The sequence below is a fragment of the Aspergillus foveolatus genome (assembly GCF_047715535.1).
Source record: "Aspergillus foveolatus strain CBS 279.81 unplaced genomic scaffold BDW70scaffold_11, whole genome shotgun sequence".
Taxonomy (NCBI): Eukaryota; Fungi; Ascomycota; class Eurotiomycetes; order Eurotiales; family Aspergillaceae; genus Aspergillus; species Aspergillus foveolatus.
In genome coordinates, this window is record NW_027396075.1 from 13644 (window position 1) to 32814 (window position 19171).

Genomic DNA, 19171 nt, shown 5'->3' on the forward strand with positions numbered 1-19171 from the left:
AAGCCGCCAAGGATACCAAGGCGGGCCATGGAGATAAGTATCTACTACCTAGCCGGCATAAATACCGCGACGATGGCCCTCGATTTTTGAGTGAGCTCAGCTGCAAGAAGATTTGGGTTGACTGGGTCAGACAGAATGCATGCCATTTCGCTTCTTCTCGCCGCCGGCGTTGCCGTCGCTGCCCCCGCATACAATAAGCAATCGCATGCTGTAACAAACATCCAGGTTGGCCCGCGACCTTTCTGGCTGATCGACCAGATGGACGACAGCCCGCTCAAGAAGAAGCTCGAATCCTGCTCCGAGAAGCCCATCCGCGATTCCTCCTCCTTCTCCATCTCCCATCGCGGCGGCCCACTCCAATTCCCTGAACACAGTCGCGAAGGGCTCTATGCGGGGGCGCGCATGGGTGCAGGCCTGCTGGAGTGCGACGTCGCATTTACTAGCGACCGCCAGCTCGTCTGCCGCCACTCGCAGTGCGATCTACACACCACCACCAACATCCTGCTGATCCCCGAGCTCGCCGCGAAATGCACCACCCCATTCCAACCCGCGACTGCAGACTCAGAGGCAACGGCGAAATGCTGCACCTCCGACATCACGCACGAGGAGTTCCTCTCCCTCTGCGCCAAAATGGATTCGTCAAACCCTAATGCCACCACGCCGGAGGAATACCAATACGGTGGTCCTGACTGGCGAACATCAACCTACGACAACTGCGCCACGACCATCGACCACAAGACCTACATCCAAATCACCGACAGTCTTGGCTTGCAGTTTACGCCTGAGCTTAAAACTCCCGAGGTTGAGATGCCCTTCCAGGGCAACTATACGCAAGAAATGTACGCACAGCAGCTCATCGACGAGTACAAGCAGGCGGGCATCAGCCCGAAGCGTGTGTGGCCCCAGTCCTTCCTCGAAGACGACATCTTCTACTGGATCAAGGCCGAGCCTAGCTTCGGCAAGCAGGCTGTGTACCTCGACCCCCGTGTTGACACGCAAGCTGGCTACGAGGCGGCCGTTTCCAGCATGAACAAGCTGTACAAGCAGGGCGTTCGGATTCTGGCACCGCCGATTTTTGCACTGCTCAACGGCACCGCCAGCGGCGAGATTGTGCCCTCGTCATATGCAAAGGCTGCGAAGAAGGCCGGTTTCGATCTCATCACTTGGTCGCTTGAGCGCTCGGGGCCGCTCAAGCAGGCTGCCGCAGAAGGCGAGTACTATGTCTCAACCATTGCGGATGTGATCAAGGGTGATGGCGACATGTATCGCATCGTCGACGCGCTGGCGCGGAAGGTCGGCGTCATGGGTATTTTCTCCGACTGGCCAGCAACGGTGACCTACTACGCCAGCTGCTTCGGCCTATGATTCCATTCACCACAAATCTAGATTATATAAACTAAGCAATAAATATAGAATAATCATCTGACTAGAACTTTCGCTTACCACCGGGCCCTCGCCACATGACATCACGACAATGACCCTCAAGTATATAGCTAGCCGCACCCCCGCCCAACCATTACGTTTTATCTCCCCGCATATTCGCAAACTATTAATCAGTTCATCAGTCCATATCTATATCCATTTGTCGAGAACAATGTACGCCCTGGTCATCAACTCTTTCAAGGCGACTCCCGCCGTCCGGCGCATCCTTCCCTGCGCCTCCTTCCACTCGCAGTATAACAAATTGCATGCACCTGAGGGCCAGCCACAAGTCCATTCCACCGCCCAGGTGGACCAGTTCTACATGTCCTCGTCCTTCCCGGACGACTCTGAGATGCCGCCTGTCATGACACAGCGTCGAACATCTGTTCATGCCACGTCGCAGTGGCGACAGGAAAGTGCCACGGACAGTGAGGCTGATGTATGTCTACTGACACCTACCTGGCACCATCTAACTAGCTTGCCTCCTGGCATTATGAGTGAAATGCTTTGATGAGACCACTGACGTTCCAAATAGGTCAAGGCAGACAGAGGCGAGGCGGCACCCGAGGATACATACCCGGGGACAGAGACTGAGCCGACACTTGATGAGATGTGATGTGGAAGAGTACCGATGAGAAAACCTGGGCAGAGTTGTACCTCAAGGAAGAGGTACGGGCACAGTTTCGCGGGCGAAAACGAGTGAAAAATATTCAAGATTCAATGTAGGGGTCTCTTTATACTCTTGAAAACGGTAGGTGAGGTAAGATTTATTACATATATTGTATTATATACTCACATTCTTTCTTTCACAATCAGCCTATGTATTATATGAGGTATCAAGTTCTGAACACTTATGCAGCACTTCATCTATCTTGACGTTTGTTCATGGTTGGTCTGTCTAGTATTCAATCGGTATAGGATACCTAGACTCGAGTAAATCAGTAGAATTTCGGTCCAGGGGACGCCGTGGCTGCCAATAAAGCATCCGCACGTGGTGTACTTGCACTGCGCCGACATTGGACGTTGCACGCCTAAATCGGCTTCGTATGGGAGCCTAGGTATCTCCTCACAAAGGTAGTATAAATCTAGAAGCAAACGAGTAGGGACGCGTGTCATGCTCTATTATCATCATACGCTCAAGCCTCCTAACTACGTTGCTAGGCTTCCTCCCATGTGTCCTGAACTTCAGCCTATAAGCAATGATGCTATAATTAGGAACATCGACCGTACTATATTATCCTATTCAAGGAGGGCGGTTTCCGGCCTAGCTTATGGCTTGAACGAGGTGTATGTAGAGCTAGACGGATCAGCACTGGATGCTTCACGGTGAAGAAGTTCATGGAGACGCCAATATCTTCTCTTCTTTTTACTCAACATTGGCCAAGCTTCGGTATTTAATTCCATCGACTGCAAATCCCATCCTTATTGTGTATGATGCAACCTGCGTAGTTCACCAAATCAAAAGCCGAGAGTGACTTTCTAAGTCTTCAAACTGATTTCCTCGTCCGTTTACCCAACTCATGGTGCTGTCTCCTTGCTCAAGCTTTAGTTCTAGACACGAAAGTCATCAGGATCATATTTTTGTCTCGTTTCGGATATTTGGATTCCCCTTCCGGGCCTTAGGAAGATCTCAAATCCCAGCCCCTCCGTCAGACGAGATATAGTCAACAAGATCATCCCAACGCCTGACTCTTCGACAAGCATGACACACCTCCTTTTGATCTCCGCGATGACCGCAGAAAGTTCTTCGGGAACACCCTCCTGGAGCCTTTTCCGCGAATTGACAGGGTCGACCTCGACGATCAAAACTTACACCATCGCTTATCCAAGCTCCCACCAGAACCATAGTTGCTCATAGTCGGATGCGTACTCTGACACGTTGTGGATGATGGTTATTATCCTCGCGGCGGCGACCCAGACCCGATACTGGTCAGACGTCGTAGCTAGAACCCTTGGCTGGCTATCGCGAATGAATTGAGGATCTGCGTTGAGCGACACCGCGGTAGATCAGCTGTTCTAGCTTGTCCTGGACTCTTCGGCAGTTCAGTATAGAGATAGCGGTGATCCAGGACTTGGAACAATGCTAGTTTGTCTTCCTTAGCGCGGAGTCTTCTGACAATGACATTCTTACGCGACTACCCAGCCGATTGCACACTGCTCTTGCCGGTACGTACTCGAGCCAGACTCGTGTAAACCGCAGATATGTGCAACTGCACCTTATTCTGGATGTTTTGACTCCGGGTTAGCTTAGAAAGCGTCCACGCTGTTGAACGACCTTTTCTCCTTCGAGAAGGAAAAGAACGACGCTAATGTCCAGAACGCTGTCTTGATTGTCATGAATGAGCATGGGTGTAGCGAAGAAGAAGCAAGAGATATCATCAAGAAACGCATCCGCCTTGAATGTGCCAACTACCTCCGCAATGTCAAAGAGACCAATGCGCGGGCGGATGTCAGTGATGAGCTGAAGAGGTACATCAATGTCATGCAGTATACCCTTTCCGGCAACGCAGCCTGGAGTACGAATTGCCCGCGGTACAACGGACCAACCAAGTTCAATGAGTTGCAGTTGCTGAGAAGCGAGCACGGCCTGGCGAAATGCCAGTCAAGGTGGTCGCAGGAGAACAGAACCAGCGGCCTCGTTGAGGGCGATTGCCACGAACCCAAGCCAAACAAGCTCAAGAGGAAGAGGAATGGTGTCAGTGTAGATGACGAAATGAGGACGAATGGCACTAATGGCGCCAAGAAGACAAGGCAAGTCTCGCAACCAAGCACGGATTCGATTGTCCTAGAGATATGGTGCAGTTGGCGCGTACTTGCGATTTACCGGACTTGAGTGATATAGTGAGTTAGACGTATTCCTGCGTTGACGCAGCTGTCACGACGGTGGTTCCAGGTTATTCTCCAACGGTACCGGTACCTTACCTCCCTCCCCTCTAAGGTTTCCGAGACCAAGCCATAGACTCTATCAATAAATGGCTGAAGGTGCCCCCGAAGTCGGTGAAGATGATCAAAGACGTCGTCAAGATGCTGCATAGTGCATCTCTCATGTGAGACCTTGCTCTCATCCATTTATCGCGCTTTTCTAGGGTCTGACAACCCCAGGCTCGATGATCTCGAAGACAACTCTCCATTACGTCGTGGCAAGCCCTCTACCCATAGTATCTACGGCATGGCCCAGACAATCAATAGCGCAACGTACCAATACATCACAGCTACAGATATAATCGCCCAACTCCAGAACTCAGAAAGCTTTCATATCTTCGTTGAAGAGTTACAGCAGCTGCACGGGGGGCAGAGCTACGACCTCCTTTCTGCGCCCAGCTCCGCGAGGTCCAAGTACGCGTCTTCCAGCAAATCTGGCGGTCACCCACCTACATCTACTCCAAGACCGCTCCCTGCGTGCTGTCCGCTCTTCCACACACCCACACAATCCAAGGCCTCCAGAATCAAATGTTCGGCATCTTCATGCTACTTACCCTCTTCGGCCAACTCATCCAACAAATCATGCCGTATTTCGTCGCCCAGCGCGCTCTATACGAAGTTCGTGAACGACCCGCAAAGACCTACTCCTGGAAAGCCTTCATCATCTCCAACATCGTTGTTGAACTCCCCTGGAACTCGCTCATGTCCGTCCTCATGTTCCTGTGCTGGTACTACCCAATTAGTCTTTACCGCAACGCCAAAGCAACAGATGCAGTGAGCTTGAGAGGCACACAAATGTGGATGATGGTCTGGACCTTCCTTCTCTTCTCGTCCACCTTTGCACATTTTATGATTGCGGCGTTCGACGCCGCCGTGAACGCCGGAAACCTAGGTAATCTGCTCTTCCTGCTTTGTTTGCTTTTCTGCGGTGTTCTGGCGACACCAGGTCAGCTCCCAGGGTTCTGGATCTTCATGCATCGCGTTTCGCCGTTTACGTACCTGGTCAGCGGGATGTTGTCTGTGGGCATATCGAATACGAACGTAACCTGTGCAGATAATGAGTATCTGCGCTTTGACCCAGTCAATGGGACTTGCGGCAAGTACATGGATTCATATATTTCGAATATGGGTGGGTATCTTGAAGACGAAGTGGCGACTTCTGACTGCAGCTTCTGCCCGATCAAGGAGACGAATGTGTTCCTTAGTGGTGTTTCGTCAAGTTGCTCGGAAATCTGGAGGAATTTTGGGCTCACGTGGGTATTTATTGTTTTTAATATCTTTGCAGCTTGATTGTTGTACTGGTGGGTTCGTGTCCCAAGAGTCAAGAAGCCAGTTGCTAAGACCGAGTGAGCGTTGTCTGTTATGGTTGTCTTAATTTCTTTTTTCCCGGGTCATAGTTGCAGCTTCAGCGTCGAACATGCATCGTGACTGAAATGACTTTACAATAGTCAGGGACAAGGAGAAGGCAGCATATGTCATGGCAACACCCGCACTCTCTTCTCGGACAAAGACAGGCAATTATGAATGCAATTCATTGGAAGTAAAATCCTAGACGTATGCTGAGGCCGTAAAAGCCTTGGTTACCAGCAAACCAAAAGGGTGAAACCACTCTACTGGCGCATAATGACGGGTCGGCATGTTTTCTTGAAGTGAGGTGTATTAATATTGGCAGAAGGGTACGAGGTCCCAGTACTAGGATGCAGAGCGTGATGAACCCTTGAATAAAATCCGAGTTTAAGGGAAATACTCGGGAAAATCCAAGGATAAAGCGGGCGACCGCTAAAAGCAGAAAGTATCAGCCTGACAGTATTACTAGTCCAGAATCGGTTGATCTCTGAAAGTCATAGTTAATCGAATTCTTCAGTCATAGGACCACAGGCCGTGCACTGGTTGGTCTGCAATTTCGACTCGGGGATCACTGTAACAGAGATATGGAACCTTATATTCCGGAGGGACTCAGAAAGACATCGCCAGTTTAAATATGTGCGGCCTTATCTTGTTTGTTTCGACGGCTACTTGGAAGCAATATGAATTGGATTTCCCGTCATATTTGTTACAAGCCCTAATTCCCCCACGCTAGAAGAATCTGTATTGTACCGTCAGCCAATAACGTGATTTAGTTTAGCCCTTTATCAACAGGATCACTTCATTTACGACAGTAAGCTGTCGGTAAGACCGGCTATATCTAGTATTCTGAAGCTCGGTGTGGAGATAGTCTTAATTCTAAGGATGGCTTCTCAGAGTAGGGTTCAACCTACTACAGTATTCCTCTGAGACAGTGCGACTAAATAAGCACAATGGGTCTCTAGGTTCCTTCCTCAGGATGGCTGTACATGAATTCTCAGATATGAAGTTCCCTAAAGTGCCCATTAATATTTAATTCAGTCTGATCGCGGAAGTGGTGTTGAAGATCCTTGTTTTTTTAGACCAGGAAAGAAAATGATGAAGGATTAGCTACTTTACAACCGCCAGACTGCTCTTTTTGATCTGAAATTAATCGTGGTAGATGCCATCAAAGACTGTCACTTGATCACTATTAATAGCAATGTTTGCAGTATATATACATTACTTATTAGGCTTACAGAACCCATGGAAGAGCATCTTATTACCACATATATGAACAGTGCCTCCGCCAGGTGAAGTTAGTGCATAGTTGTCAGTCTTGAATAACTTCTGACCAGACTTGGTATATGGGCCTGTGATTGATTCTGAGGTCGCCTAACAGATATCATACTCAGTGTCCATGAAGCAGTAGGTTGAGTAGAAAAGGAAGTATGTAGTATCATGCAAGATAAGGTTAGGAGCTTCAACCAGAGGTCTATCACTATCACCACAGTCAAAAGTTAAGACAGCGTCCCCAATTAGCGTGAAGTCATCATCTTCTACTTTCTGTAGAAGAATTAGGGTAGGTACATGAGGAGTAATACTGTTGTTATAGTAACCACCATGTCTAACGCTATTGCCGTCTACCTAAAAATAACATAGCAGCTACCATCCTTGTCAACAAATTATGCAGGGTTAATTGAGCCTCCCTGGTCCAGCCGAACTTGGCTTCCAAGGCTTCGTCATGAGTTACTGGAGTGCTCACCACGGCGGCGTTGGCGCTGCCTTGGCTGGCATGGACATGTCCATGCCAGGAGATATCAGCTTCGACAGCGGCACATCCTACTATGGCACGAACCTGACATTTGGCGTCCTAAACGGTACCATTCCCCAGTGGCGTGTTGATGACATGGCGGTTCGGATTATGGCAGCCTACTACAAGGTTGGCCGCGACCGTCTCTGGACTGTCCCAACTTCAGCTCGTGGACTCGCGATGAATACGGCTTCGAGCACTTCTTCCCTTCTGAGGGCGCTTATGAGCGTGTTAATGAGTTCGTCAATGTGCAGCGTGACCATGCCGGCATGATCCGTCAGATTGGCGCGGATAGCGTCGTACTCTTGAAGAATGATGGTGCCCTTCCCTTTGACGGGCCGGAAAAAAACCGTCGGCATTCTGGGCGAAGACGCCGGGTCGAACCCGAAGGGAGCGAATGGTTGTACTGACTGTGGCTGTGACAAAGGCACTCTGGCTATGTCTTGGGGTAGTGGTACTGCCAACTTCCCCTACCTCGTGACTCCCGAACAGGCCATTCAGAATGAGGTTCTAGAAGGTCGCGGAAATGCCTTTGCAGTAACGGACAACTATGATACGCAGCAGGTTGCCGCCGTTGCCTCTCAGTCCACGTTCGTTCTAGCCGAGACTCTCGCCGTTCGCGGAGAATGATGCTAACTAACCTTTAGGGTGGCTTGTTTTCGTAAATACGAATTTCGGCGAAGGTTTCATCAATGTGGACGGAAATATGGGTGATCGCAAGGACCTTACCCTCTGGCAGAACGGAGGGGAAGTGATCAAGACCGCCACGGAGCATGCAACAATACTGTTGTGGTGATCCATTCGGTGGGACCTGTTCTCATCTGATACGGAAATATGAGGCCACGTGATCTCCGGTGGATTGACCGGACATCGCCTGGTTCTAGAAGGTTCTCACCCTCTGTATGTATATATAGCGGGGGAACAGAAGAGTAAGAATAAAGCAATGGGGAATCTATCGTCAACAAGATAGATGGTCAATCGTCATATGGCATCCGATCCTTAGTAGGCTACGTTGGTGTAGTTGATACAGTTTCCTCCTGCCCTTTCCCCTTTGAGCATATTCCACAACATCATCGATGAGTGGTATGCAAACCCCAACGTCACTGGCATTCTATGGGCTGGTCTCCCGGGTCAGGAATCTGGCAACTCTATTACGGACGTGCTGTACGGCCGCGTCAACCCTGGCGGTAAGACTCCCTTTACCTGGGGTAAGACGCGTGCGTCCTATGATAACCATTTACTCACCGCGCCCAACAATGGCAACGGTGCTCCTCAAGACAACTTCGACGAGGGCTTGTTTATTGCCTACCGTCAATTCGACAAGTACAATGAAACGCCCATCTACGAGTTTGGCTACGGTCTGAGCTACACCACTTTCGAACTGTCTGGCCTCCATGTTGAGCTTGTCAATGGATCTAGCTATATCCCCACTCCTGGCCAAACGAACGCTGCGCAGACGTTTGGTAAGGTCGAGGATGCGTCTATCTCTACCCGGAGGGACTAAGGAGAATCTCTAAGTTTATCTATCCCTGGTTGAACTTTACCGACCTTAAAGCGTCCACGGTTGATTCTGACTACGGCGAGCCCAACATTGAGTATATCCCTGCCAGTGATGGTCCTGGCGGCAATCCTGGTCTTTACGAGGATCTGTTCCGGATTTCCGTAATCGTCACCAACACCGGCAAGGTTGCTGGTGATGAGGTGCCGCAGCTTGCGAGTTGCGAGCTTCTGGAGGAAATTGATCTGCTGCTAATCGTGGCTATAGTACGTGTCACTGGGTGGTCCCAACGAGCTGAAGCGGGTCATGCGGAAGTTCGAACGTCTACACCTTGCTCCTGGACAGCAGATAGTATGGGCAGCGACTCTGAACCGCCGCGACCTGGCAAACTGGGATACCGTTGCCCAAGACTGGAAAATCACACCTTATGAAAAGTCTATATTTGTTGGCACCTCTTCGCGCAGGCTTCCTCTCGCTCGTGCCTTGTCACGAGTGCAATAAACGACCCTAGCCATTGCACATAGGCTTGATTTTGTTATACATTCTTCCCACAGTCGCGAAATTAATCACTGAGCATGTGGATCATCATCTGTAATTCCTTTGTTGTCATATCCCATATGCCTGGCTCGCAGGATTGTGGCCTAGCCCGTGACCCAGATGGTCGGCCGTCAGACGGAATAATAAATTATATCATTAGCGATAGCTTCAGATAACAACAATCAATCCTACTTCATACATCAATTGAACCTTGCAGAATTGCAACAGAGACCATGGATATCCCTAATCGGACCAAATTTCTGTATGGAAGGGAAATCAATGAGGAATCATCCAGCACTTATTCTTGAAAGTAATACGGGAAGCCTGCACCACCCCCGTCTAAAAAAGGGCCGTACAGGAAATCTTTGCTCGGGCCATGATTTTTTAAACATGATTTATTCCAGAGTATCCGAATCTCGGAACTATCACCGCTGGCAATATCTTTGTTGAAAGGCTAGAACAGCAATTCTGAGACCATGGAGGGTTAACTTAAATAACTAATCCTCCATAAACAGCCAAAATTTCAATCTGCCCGGCCATCAGGATCTCGCCTAATATTCAGGTCAACATGCGTTTTTACCTTGCAACCAACCGTTGAGGTGGCCGCCGTGCATGGCGTACGTCAGGTATTACCCTTCCATGCCAGAGCACCCTATATTCAACTGTATTAAGCCATCTTCCATTATTTCTGCTCCAGCTTAATCCTATCATGCCTCAACGTAAGGTTTGCTATAGCCACTCAAATATCGTAGTTTGGCCCAGGAATTGGCTCTCGGATTGTTCGACTAACGTCCATCCGCATCATCTAATAACTGGGCCTAAGAGTTATGTCCACCGCTAGCCAAGGGTCGAAAAAGTCATCCACCCTCGTGCTGGGGCTCTGGGCATCTTGGTGCGCCATTCAACTGCGGCTCACTGGCCCCCGGGCATTGTTTCTGCGCCAAGTTTGGCCAATACGAGTAACCAAGAGTTTACCTCGGGGGCCATGGTCAACTCATGACTTTGCACGTCCTTTATTGGCATGAACCAAGATACTTGGTGTACTCAGCCTCATCCAAAGCAAACCAAGATTGAGTGGCCGTCCGCTATATAAGCGCCCGCGACTCCAGATTCACGGATACCACAGGTCCACACACATGCTCATGCTCCACTCCTAATTTTCATTCTTTACACCACACTGCACCATAATGGCCCCAAGACGCGGAGGCAGCTTCTCCTTTGACTATGGTGGCTCTAGCAGCTCAGGCTCCTCTGGTTACAACGCCCCTGCGTGCTCAAACGCAGGACCAGCCTGGTGGGGGCTTTCAAATGTCATCACGTCTGCCACCTTCCTAGGGATATACTTCATTATTTCGATATGGCATCTCGTATTTATGGTCAGAAGCAAACGAATCAAGGGCATGCCTTTGTTATTGCGATTTCGGTTTGGGTCTTGCTTGTTATGCTTCTTTCTGTACGCAGCCCTTCACGGTCCCTTAGCCGCAGTCAAACTATTGTACCACGCCATCTGACTGCTCCAGCTCATCATTTCTAGAAACTGTCTATACAGGCTCGTATGCCTGCAGCGACATGGAGTTCTATGATTACATTACCGGAATGATTCCCGCGCGAATATTCCTCCACGTCGCATGGCTGTTCCTCGTCTTTGTCGTGCTCTTTCCGATGTCCCGCGCGATCCGACTCACACGAAAGATGCTAACACCGCAGCAAGAGGAAAACAAGGTCAAGGAACAGCATACCCACAAGAATATTGAGCGGACGGTCCAGGGCATACTGCTGCTGATGATGATTATCGCCATTACAATCCACTTGTTCATTCATACGCTGAACCAGGTCGAGGTTCGCAGGTATCCACCGTATGACCGGCACCCGGGGGAAGTTGAGTCGTACGCGGCATTCCCTTTTTTGCAGTTGTTGACGAATGTGATTCTATTGGGAGTTTCGAGTTCAAGATTGTCTGGGGTGAGGAATCGTTTGGATTTACGACTACTGGTTCGTCGGTCCATCTTTATATTAGCTGAAGGACATGCTAAATTGTTTACATGCATAGCGAATTAGGTCCCGCTACAAAATCTTCATGTCCATCCTCCTCCTCCGGTCCGTCGTCATGATAATCGACACCATTGTTTTTAGCCTTGTGGAGACGCAGTCCCTCCCCGGGCTGTTCTTCATGTCGCTCCTTCAGAAAAGCCTTGATGCGCTATTACTTGTTTTTATATTCCTGCTCACGAAAGCTGTGCGCATACTTGGAGATCTGAACTATGCTGCTTCTACTATACCGACGCAGACGGTAACGCCCGTACATAATACTGTCGTTGTGACTCCCGCATATCCATACCCGCAGTCCCCTCAACAGACTACCACCGGCGGTAGCGCCCCGAAAACAGGCCAGTCGACAGTGCCTCTGGCTGTCCCCAATGTATACCCCAGTCAAGGTCGATTTCTCCGTCTCGGTTGCTGAATGTGGAGACATGCTAACGGCATTGCAGGTCACGCTTTCGCGTCGCCACAGCCGGGGCTGATGCAAAACCAGACGTTAACCCAGGCCCCGAGCCTGCCGCAGGGCCAGTGGGTGTTTGTTCCTCATGAGCAGGCTCCATCGGGCCAAAAGTAATCACGTAGTTGAGCTGGTAGATGGATGTTGGGATCGCTTTTGATTGTAATCATCAGCTAACAGCCCTCTTGATTTTATTAGTTGGCGCGCTTTGCGTAAGCATATTGTTTGTTTAACTTATAGTAACCCTGGTGTAATAATATACCTACGGAACTTTGTGCAACTTTGTACTTATATAAACTAAAACTTGCAACGTAATTCCCGATCGACCCGTCGCCTCCTCCAGAATCTATATACTTGTCGACGTTGAAGCTATCCCTAACAACCACACATTATGAATTTCACCTAAACTATGTACTTTGAAGATCCGGGCATCTATTTATAATAAGACCTAGTATACCGCATCCTGAGCACTTTGGTAAAGCTCGCTTAGGAGCCTCCAGAGCTGCTTTATTAGAGCTGCTTGACAAGTCCCTCTGTACTTTCTATTGCTCATTCGTGAAGAAATAAGGTCCCTTGCTTCCTGAACTGATATGCCACCTATAGGAGCCATATAGCGCCTGGATAGACACTTTTTCTGCCTATCTTTTGTAATAGCACACGGAGATCTGAGTTTTCCTTTGCTAGTAAACTAGTATTGTAAATGGCTAACTCACAGCCCTTGATAAACTTATCTAGCGCTCGCTTGGATAGAGATGATGGACTCTGAGAATTCTTCTTAGAGGCTTTCTGATTGAGGAAGCTTTTTGATGCACTTCACTGACTCTATGAGGGTTGGCAAGCTGAGATGAAGGCATAGAAGCAATCCCATGACTTGGACGGGGAGTAGGAATTACTAATCTTATATTCAACCTTTCCAGCATTACAGAGAGATTTGATGGGATTATCCCAGCTGCAGCAAATAATTTTGAATATTTTGTGGTTTAAAGACCTCCTGGTGAGCTGCAGGATAGGCCTTCAAAATATCCAGCTTGTCAATATGGTTGAATCCCAAGCGCCATTTATGCTCGATAAGCTTGCCATATACTTTTTTTAGAGGCCTCAAACAACCAACATCCAAACGGTGCAGAATGTGAGACGAATGAGGCATGCAGATAGGTATCCTGTTATTCTCCTGGCATGCTTGATCAAACTCGTGTGATGATTCCCATGGCCATCTAGGATAAGCAATTGATACCCCCCTCTTGTACGTCCATTTGTTGCAGGAGTAAAGACTTTTGAAGCCAGTGAAGGCTGATTGCATCAGTAGTGTCACGGTCCCGCGTACTGTGGTCATGAGCCAGCCTGGACTACAGAGCAGCATTTCTAGGCATGGTGCTAGGACTGTAACAAGCGATTATCTCGCTTCATCATGTACACCGGTGTACACGATGAATCGACTTCTGCCGTCATTGACCGCCCACTAGATAAGGTTAGGCTTCGCCTCGTAGACATCCCACAAAATGATTCCTTCGTGTACATATTTCTCCTCTCCATGCTTAGTATTCTGAATATGAGCGCCAGAATGGTTTTCTAAATGTTCTGATAGGCTCGCCGTCTTAATATTAAGCATCGCTCATCATTTCTTTCCTTTTTCTTCGTCGATCGAGGCTTTACAGACCCCGAAACCCACTGTGGGTAGAGGTCTAAGCCACACGATTGGCCTACCGCGCATTCCGGCGGCGCTTCTAACGGTCGGACCACTCAAGATCTCTGAACCTGGCTTAGCAGACCCAGCAGGAAGCTTGACAACGTATGACAGTGCCCGAAATCCTGAACTAAAGCTCGAACCAACGCTAGAACCGCTCGAAGCCTTCGAAATGGCTAGACCAGCCACAATGCACACGCGCGACCGCCTACGTCTCTCGATCCTCCACCAGAACACCGAAGAACCCGTCCAATACGAAGAGTTCGCCCGCGAGCAGATCGCCCGAGATGACAAGGAGTGGAAGCGCTTACAAGAAACATGTGACCGCGTCTTTGACCAGCACCTACAAAACCATGAAGCCCTTCGCCGTGCGAAGGCAGTCCTGGAGGCAGAGAATGCCGACCTGAAACAGCAGATTCTGGACCTTAATAGGGAACTCGAAGAAGACCCCGTGACAGCCGAACTCCGCCAGAAGCTTGAGGAGGTTACTGCAGAACGAAATGAGATGGCCCTCCACCTCGCCCGCAAGAGCAGCCATGCTATGTCTGTGGTATCTGCAACAAGTACCCCAAAGTCCCAGAAGATTGCTGATCCTGAGCAGTTGTCAGATGGCAAGGAAGACCCCAAGTTTGAAGGATGGCTACTTGCTATGGAACGTAAGCTAACTGTCAATGCGGACTGTTTCCCCACCGAGTATGTGCAGACAGCAAGAACCCATACCAGACTGCAAAGGAAGTCTTCGACCACCTGAGAGCTGTTTTTTCAGACCCTAACCGCAAAAAACAAGCCAAGCGCGAATATAAGGAGTTGAAAATGAAGGGCAAGACCTTCAGTGAGTATCTCCAGCAGTTTTCCGTGCTAGCACAGGAAGCCGGCGTTGACCCCGACGACTATAAGGACGACCTCTACGAGTCAATGACAAGCCGTATGAAGCTTGCAGTTCTGAACTATTACAATGACGCTAGTATGAGCTTCGATGCCTTTGTTGAAAATTGCCACCGTACTGCAGACGCCCTTGCCTCTATTGATATGACAAGGAAGCATGACAAACTCCAGAGCTCAACTGCACCTGCAGCCCGTGGCCAGAGCAATGGCAAAGCTCCTAGACCAGTCAATGCCATTCCTGCCACAACTGCTGTGACCACGGCACCAGCAGAGAAGGCCCCTCCAGGAGGATGGGTGCTAATAACCGCCGAAGAGCGCCAACGCTGCCGCCTGGAAGGTCTCTGCTTTTACTGTCGCCAGAAGGGACATATAACGCCTAATTGCCCAAAAAGAGCCGCGTGGCCGCCGTGCCCACCCTGAAATCCCTGGAAGCTCCCCCCGAAAATGCCGAAAAGGAGGAGCCAAAAAACGATCAAGCTTAAGAAAAGCCTCCCTCCTAAGCGGACAAAGTATTGATTTGTGTACACTAGACCTCCGGCAGCTGTTAGGCCGTGAAGAGGACAGTTTCTCAATCAAAACATTGGTCACCCACCAGGGGATGGCTGTTGAAGCAAACACATTAATCGATACTGGAGCAAATGCCTTTGCATGTATAGATTCAGATCTTGCGAACAAGTTAGCAAGCTACTTCAGAGGATCCCTATGGAACGCATTGCAGGTGACTATGACGTCACCAGGTTTAGTGGAGAAGGCTTGACACCTCTTACACATGCAATATTCTTAGACCTTGTGGTTGATGGCCGCAAATTGCCCCATACACCATTTCTGATCCTAAAACTGGGCCGTCACGACATGATACTGGGCCAATTATGGTTAAAGAAGCATCATATCCTTCCTGACTGCAGTACTCAGCAACTCCAGTGGCCAGAAGACCTGTCTCTCTTTGACGAGGTCTCTACAAAGATGCTCCTCCTGATCCCCCCGGGAGCACTCAACAAGCAACCAGTAAGCCGCAAATACCAGCAGGAGATTGCACGGAGAGACCGGAAGATAGAGCAGGAGGAGCGCTCAGTGCAGGCCCGCTACCAGTCTCCGCCCACCCAACGGGTGGACTATCGAACTGCGCTAGCAAAGATGGAGAGTGCCATAAAAGCTTCGTACAAGAATCCGAGTTGCAAAAACCACCCAAGCCAGATCCGAAGGAGCAAAAGAAGGCCGGCAGGAAACTCATAGATCTGGGAATTGATATTGCTGTTATTGGAGCAGCCGGATTCCATCGGACAGCCTCACGGAAGGGCAATGCAGTTTTTGTTACCTCAATCGCGGAAGTTGACGCCATCCTAGCGGACCGCAGCCCAAAAATCTACTTGGAGAGTGAAGAAGATGAGATTGCGCAAATTAAGCAAACTCTCCCATCTTAATATCATGATATGGTAGATGTCTTCCAGAAACAAAAATCAGATGAGCTGCCTCTACTACGGGACGGCCATAATACAAAAATCGAGCTGACAGAGCCAAACAATATCAACTATGGCCCTTTGTACAAGATGTCGGCGGAGGAGCTCGAAGCAGTGAGGCAGTACATCGTGGATAACCTCGGAAAGGGGTTTATCGAACCATCTACAGCCCCTTTCGCATCCCCGTTTTGATGGCCAAGAAGCCTGGGGTTGGATTATGCTTCTGTGTAGACTACTGCAGGCTAAACGCCATTACCCGAAAGGACCGATACCCTATCCCGCTGATTAACGAGGTCCTAGAACGGATCTCTCATGCAAAGATCTTCACAAAGCTGGATATCCGCCAAGGATTCCACCGATTACGGATGGACCCGGAATCGGAAGAATTGACAACATTCCGTTCTCGATTTGGCAGTTTCAAGTACAAGGTCATGCCTTTCGGCCTTACTAACGGACCAGCAATCTTCCAGCAATATGTAAACTCAATCCTTATGGACTGCCTGGACAAGTTCGTGACAGCATTTGTCGATGATCTACTGATTTACAGTGACAACATCCAGGAACACGAGATGCATGTAAGGACAGTTCTGGAGCGGTTGAGAGCTGCAGGCCTGCAAGCAGCAATCCACAAATATGAATTCCATGTTACCCGAACGAAATATCTGTGGTTCATCATCTCTACACAAGGAATAGAGGTCGATCCTGCAAAGACCTCATCAGCAACTAGAGCATTCCAAATACAGTAAGGGGTGTACAGTCATTCCTGGGTTTCTGCAACTTTTACCGACGCTTTATCAAGGACTACAGCCGCATAGCCAGTCCATTAAACTACCTGACCCGTAAGGACACACCTTTTGTGTGGAGTAGTGACTGCCAGGAAGCCTTTGAGGCACTGAAGCGCGCGCTAACCTCCACACCCGTATTGCGCCATTACGATCCACATCTCCCTACCCGTGTTGAAACAGATGCCTCACAAGGAGTAGTGGCCGGAGTCCTTCAACAGAAGCATGGGGATCTCTGGCACCCTGTTGCATACTTTTTGAAGACCATGAGTGCCGTAAAGCTGAACTATGATATCTATGACAAGGAGATGCTTGCGATCATACGCTCCCTAACTGAATGGAGGGCTGAACTTGAGGGCCTACAGCATGAGCATCGCTTTGATATCTATACAGACCACCGGGCACTGGAATACTTCATGACAAAGAACTTAACCGTCGACAGGCTAACTGGTCTGAATTCCTTTCTTGATTCCATTTCCTGATCCGTTACCGCCGGGCAAAGAAAATACCCTTGCTGATGCACTCTCTCGTCCAGAGAAGATGCCAGATAATGCAGAGGACTGTACAGCAGTGCTGCTACGTCGGGAGTGGTTGGAGGAGGGAGTTCTCCCGCAGAGTTCTGTTGGATCAGCACCAGGAGTGAAGAAGGACATCAAGATCACGCTATTAGACAGAAAACTGCATATTGTGGACCGCATTCTGACAAGGAACCGCGATAGTCCACTGCTGGAGCCATATCGGGAGAAAGCACGTAAGGAACAACAGGATTGGACATTGGATGAAGAAGGACGATTACTCTTCCGGGACCGCCTAGTTGTTCTGGACGAAGATGATCTTCTGGCCCGCCTGTTAGACGAGATACATCGACAGCCATCCACAGCTCATCCGGGGCGTACAAAGATGAAGGCCTTAGTCAAGGCCCGTTACTACTGGCCAACATGGAGTCGCGATGTAACGCGATATCTTGACAACTGCATGGTCTTCAAACGTACAAAGGGGCCGCGAGACCTACCTCCAGGCTTATTAAATCCATTCCAATCCCCGAGCGGCCATGGCAGCACATCAACATTGATTTTCGTTCATTTCCAAAGTCAAAAAATGGCCATGACGCTGCCTTCGTTGCAGTGTGCCGACTGAGCAAGCGAGGACATGCTGTACCATGCAAGAAGACCATCACAGCCCGTGAAATGGCTCGTCTGTTTATTTTACATTTCTATCCTTGGGTAGGGCTTCCAGATTCAGTGGTTTCAGACCGTGGAGGCCAGTTTGTATCAGAATTCTGGAATGAGTTTTGCAAGATCCTAGGAGTGAAGGTAATCCTTACATCTGACCAGCACCCAGAAGCAAATTGACAGGTAGAAGTCATGAATCAGTGGATTGCGCAGCGCCTACGGCCCTTTATCTCCTATTACCAAGATGACTGGGATGATCTCTTACCTGTACTGAACTTCGCGTCAGCATGCCTGCCCAGCGAGTCAACTTGAATATCTCCATTCTTAGTTGAGCGTGGCTTCGAACCACGCACGTCTATGGATTGGAGAACCCCTGCAGAGCCGTCAGCTAGGTCTGCTAGTCGCAGCGAGGCACTTGACATGGCAAGACGGATCCAGGATGCCTGGGGGCTTGCAAAGAAGCATATGGCTAGATCACAAGAGCGTATGAAGCGGAATGCAGACCGAAAGAGGCGTGATGAGTCCTTCGAGGTAGATGATTGGGTCAAGCTAACCACGGACGACTGGGATCTTGGCCGTCCGAGCAAGAAGCTAGCAGAGCAGATGACCGGCCCGTATAGGGTTGTGGAGAAGGTTGGCAACTCTTACAAGCTAGATCTGCCGCCCGAGCTGCGAATACATCCTGTGTTCTTACCTGATAAACTACGCCGCGCGTCCAAGAGTGACCCATTGCCGGGACAGATCATTGATCCTCAGGGTCCATTAGAGATCAACGGTCAGGAGGAATGGGAGGTGGAAGAGATTGTGGCATCGAGACTTTGCAGGAAGAAGTTGCAATATAAGGCTCGCTATGTTGGCTACGATTTTGACAACAAGTGGTACCCTGCTCGTGACTTCATGAATGCACCAGAGAAAGTTGCTGAGTATCATGCGCGGTATCCAGACAGGCCTTGGCCTCCAAAACGGCTTGCTGAATGGCTACAAGCAGCCGATCGTGTACACCGGTGTACATGATGAAGCGAGATAATTGCTTGTTACACTCCTAGCAGCATGCCTAGAAATGCTGCTCTGTAGTCCAGGCTAGCTCATGATCACGGTACGCGGGACCGTGACACTCAAGAGATAAAGATTCAGTAAGATGAACAAGTATAAAATAGAGAAGTATAGGCAGCACCGACA

The 19171-nt window shown here is 49.4% G+C and overlaps 10 protein-coding genes across 10 annotated transcripts; 9 read left to right on the forward strand and 1 right to left on the reverse strand.

Moving 5' to 3' along the window:
• Nucleotides 1–135: 135 nt before the first annotated feature.
• BDW70DRAFT_157771 (glycerophosphodiester phosphodiesterase family protein) lies at nucleotides 136–1365 on the forward strand (the record flags this gene model as incomplete). The annotated part of the gene is made up of 1 exon (XM_073740412.1): nucleotides 136–1365. One exon carries the CDS (start codon nucleotides 136–138, stop codon nucleotides 1363–1365), a length of 1230 nt encoding a protein of 409 aa, XP_073598141.1.
• Nucleotides 1366–1526: 161 nt separating this feature from the next.
• Nucleotides 1527–2315, forward strand: BDW70DRAFT_131518 (uncharacterized protein). Its single transcript, XM_073735995.1, has 2 exons — nucleotides 1527–1861; nucleotides 1958–2315. Exons 1-2 carry the CDS (start codon nucleotides 1595–1597, stop codon nucleotides 2036–2038), a joined length of 348 nt encoding a protein of 115 aa, XP_073598142.1. The 5' UTR covers nucleotides 1527–1594; the 3' UTR covers nucleotides 2039–2315.
• Nucleotides 2316–3540: 1225 nt separating this feature from the next.
• On the forward strand, nucleotides 3541–4255 carry BDW70DRAFT_157773 (terpene synthase family protein; the record flags this gene model as incomplete). Its single annotated transcript, XM_073740413.1, has 2 exons — nucleotides 3541–3588; nucleotides 3674–4255. The coding sequence occupies 2 exons, from the start codon at nucleotides 3541–3543 to the stop codon at nucleotides 4253–4255; spliced, it is 630 nt and encodes a 209-aa protein (XP_073598143.1).
• A 170-nt stretch (nucleotides 4256–4425) lies between these two features.
• Nucleotides 4426–5634, forward strand: BDW70DRAFT_157774 (ABC-2 type transporter-domain-containing protein; the record flags this gene model as incomplete). The annotated part of the gene is made up of 3 exons (XM_073740414.1): nucleotides 4426–4469; nucleotides 4525–4617; nucleotides 4692–5634. The coding sequence occupies 3 exons, from the start codon at nucleotides 4426–4428 to the stop codon at nucleotides 5632–5634; spliced, it is 1080 nt and encodes a 359-aa protein (XP_073598144.1).
• Nucleotides 5635–7070: 1436 nt separating this feature from the next.
• BDW70DRAFT_131520 (uncharacterized protein) lies at nucleotides 7071–8265 on the forward strand. The gene is made up of 2 exons (XM_073735996.1): nucleotides 7071–8028; nucleotides 8122–8265. Exon 1 carries the CDS (start codon nucleotides 7412–7414, stop codon nucleotides 7751–7753), a length of 342 nt encoding a protein of 113 aa, XP_073598145.1. The 5' UTR covers nucleotides 7071–7411; the 3' UTR covers nucleotides 7754–8028; nucleotides 8122–8265.
• Nucleotides 8266–8486: 221 nt separating this feature from the next.
• On the forward strand, nucleotides 8487–9064 carry BDW70DRAFT_131522 (uncharacterized protein). Its single transcript, XM_073735997.1, has one exon. It carries the CDS (start codon nucleotides 8557–8559, stop codon nucleotides 8842–8844), a length of 288 nt encoding a protein of 95 aa, XP_073598146.1. The 5' UTR covers nucleotides 8487–8556; the 3' UTR covers nucleotides 8845–9064.
• BDW70DRAFT_131523 (uncharacterized protein) lies at nucleotides 9059–9642 on the forward strand. The gene has a single exon (XM_073735998.1). The coding sequence runs from the start codon at nucleotides 9285–9287 to the stop codon at nucleotides 9477–9479; it is 195 nt and encodes a 64-aa protein (XP_073598147.1). The 5' UTR covers nucleotides 9059–9284; the 3' UTR covers nucleotides 9480–9642.
• A 1423-nt stretch (nucleotides 9643–11065) lies between these two features.
• On the reverse strand, nucleotides 11066–11368 carry BDW70DRAFT_131524 (uncharacterized protein; the record flags this gene model as incomplete). Its single annotated transcript, XM_073735999.1, has 1 exon — nucleotides 11066–11368. A coding segment is annotated over exon 1 (229 nt), but the record flags the coding sequence as incomplete, so codon positions are not given.
• A 2459-nt stretch (nucleotides 11369–13827) lies between these two features.
• BDW70DRAFT_11316 (uncharacterized protein) lies at nucleotides 13828–14663 on the forward strand. The gene is made up of 2 exons (XM_073734592.1): nucleotides 13828–14246; nucleotides 14298–14663. Exons 1-2 carry the CDS (start codon nucleotides 13869–13871, stop codon nucleotides 14445–14447), a joined length of 528 nt encoding a protein of 175 aa, XP_073598149.1. The 5' UTR covers nucleotides 13828–13868; the 3' UTR covers nucleotides 14448–14663.
• BDW70DRAFT_11323 (uncharacterized protein) lies at nucleotides 14402–15083 on the forward strand. Its single transcript, XM_073734593.1, has one exon. The coding sequence runs from the start codon at nucleotides 14510–14512 to the stop codon at nucleotides 14999–15001; it is 492 nt and encodes a 163-aa protein (XP_073598150.1). The 5' UTR covers nucleotides 14402–14509; the 3' UTR covers nucleotides 15002–15083.
• The last annotated feature ends 4088 nt before the right edge of the window (nucleotides 15084–19171 follow it).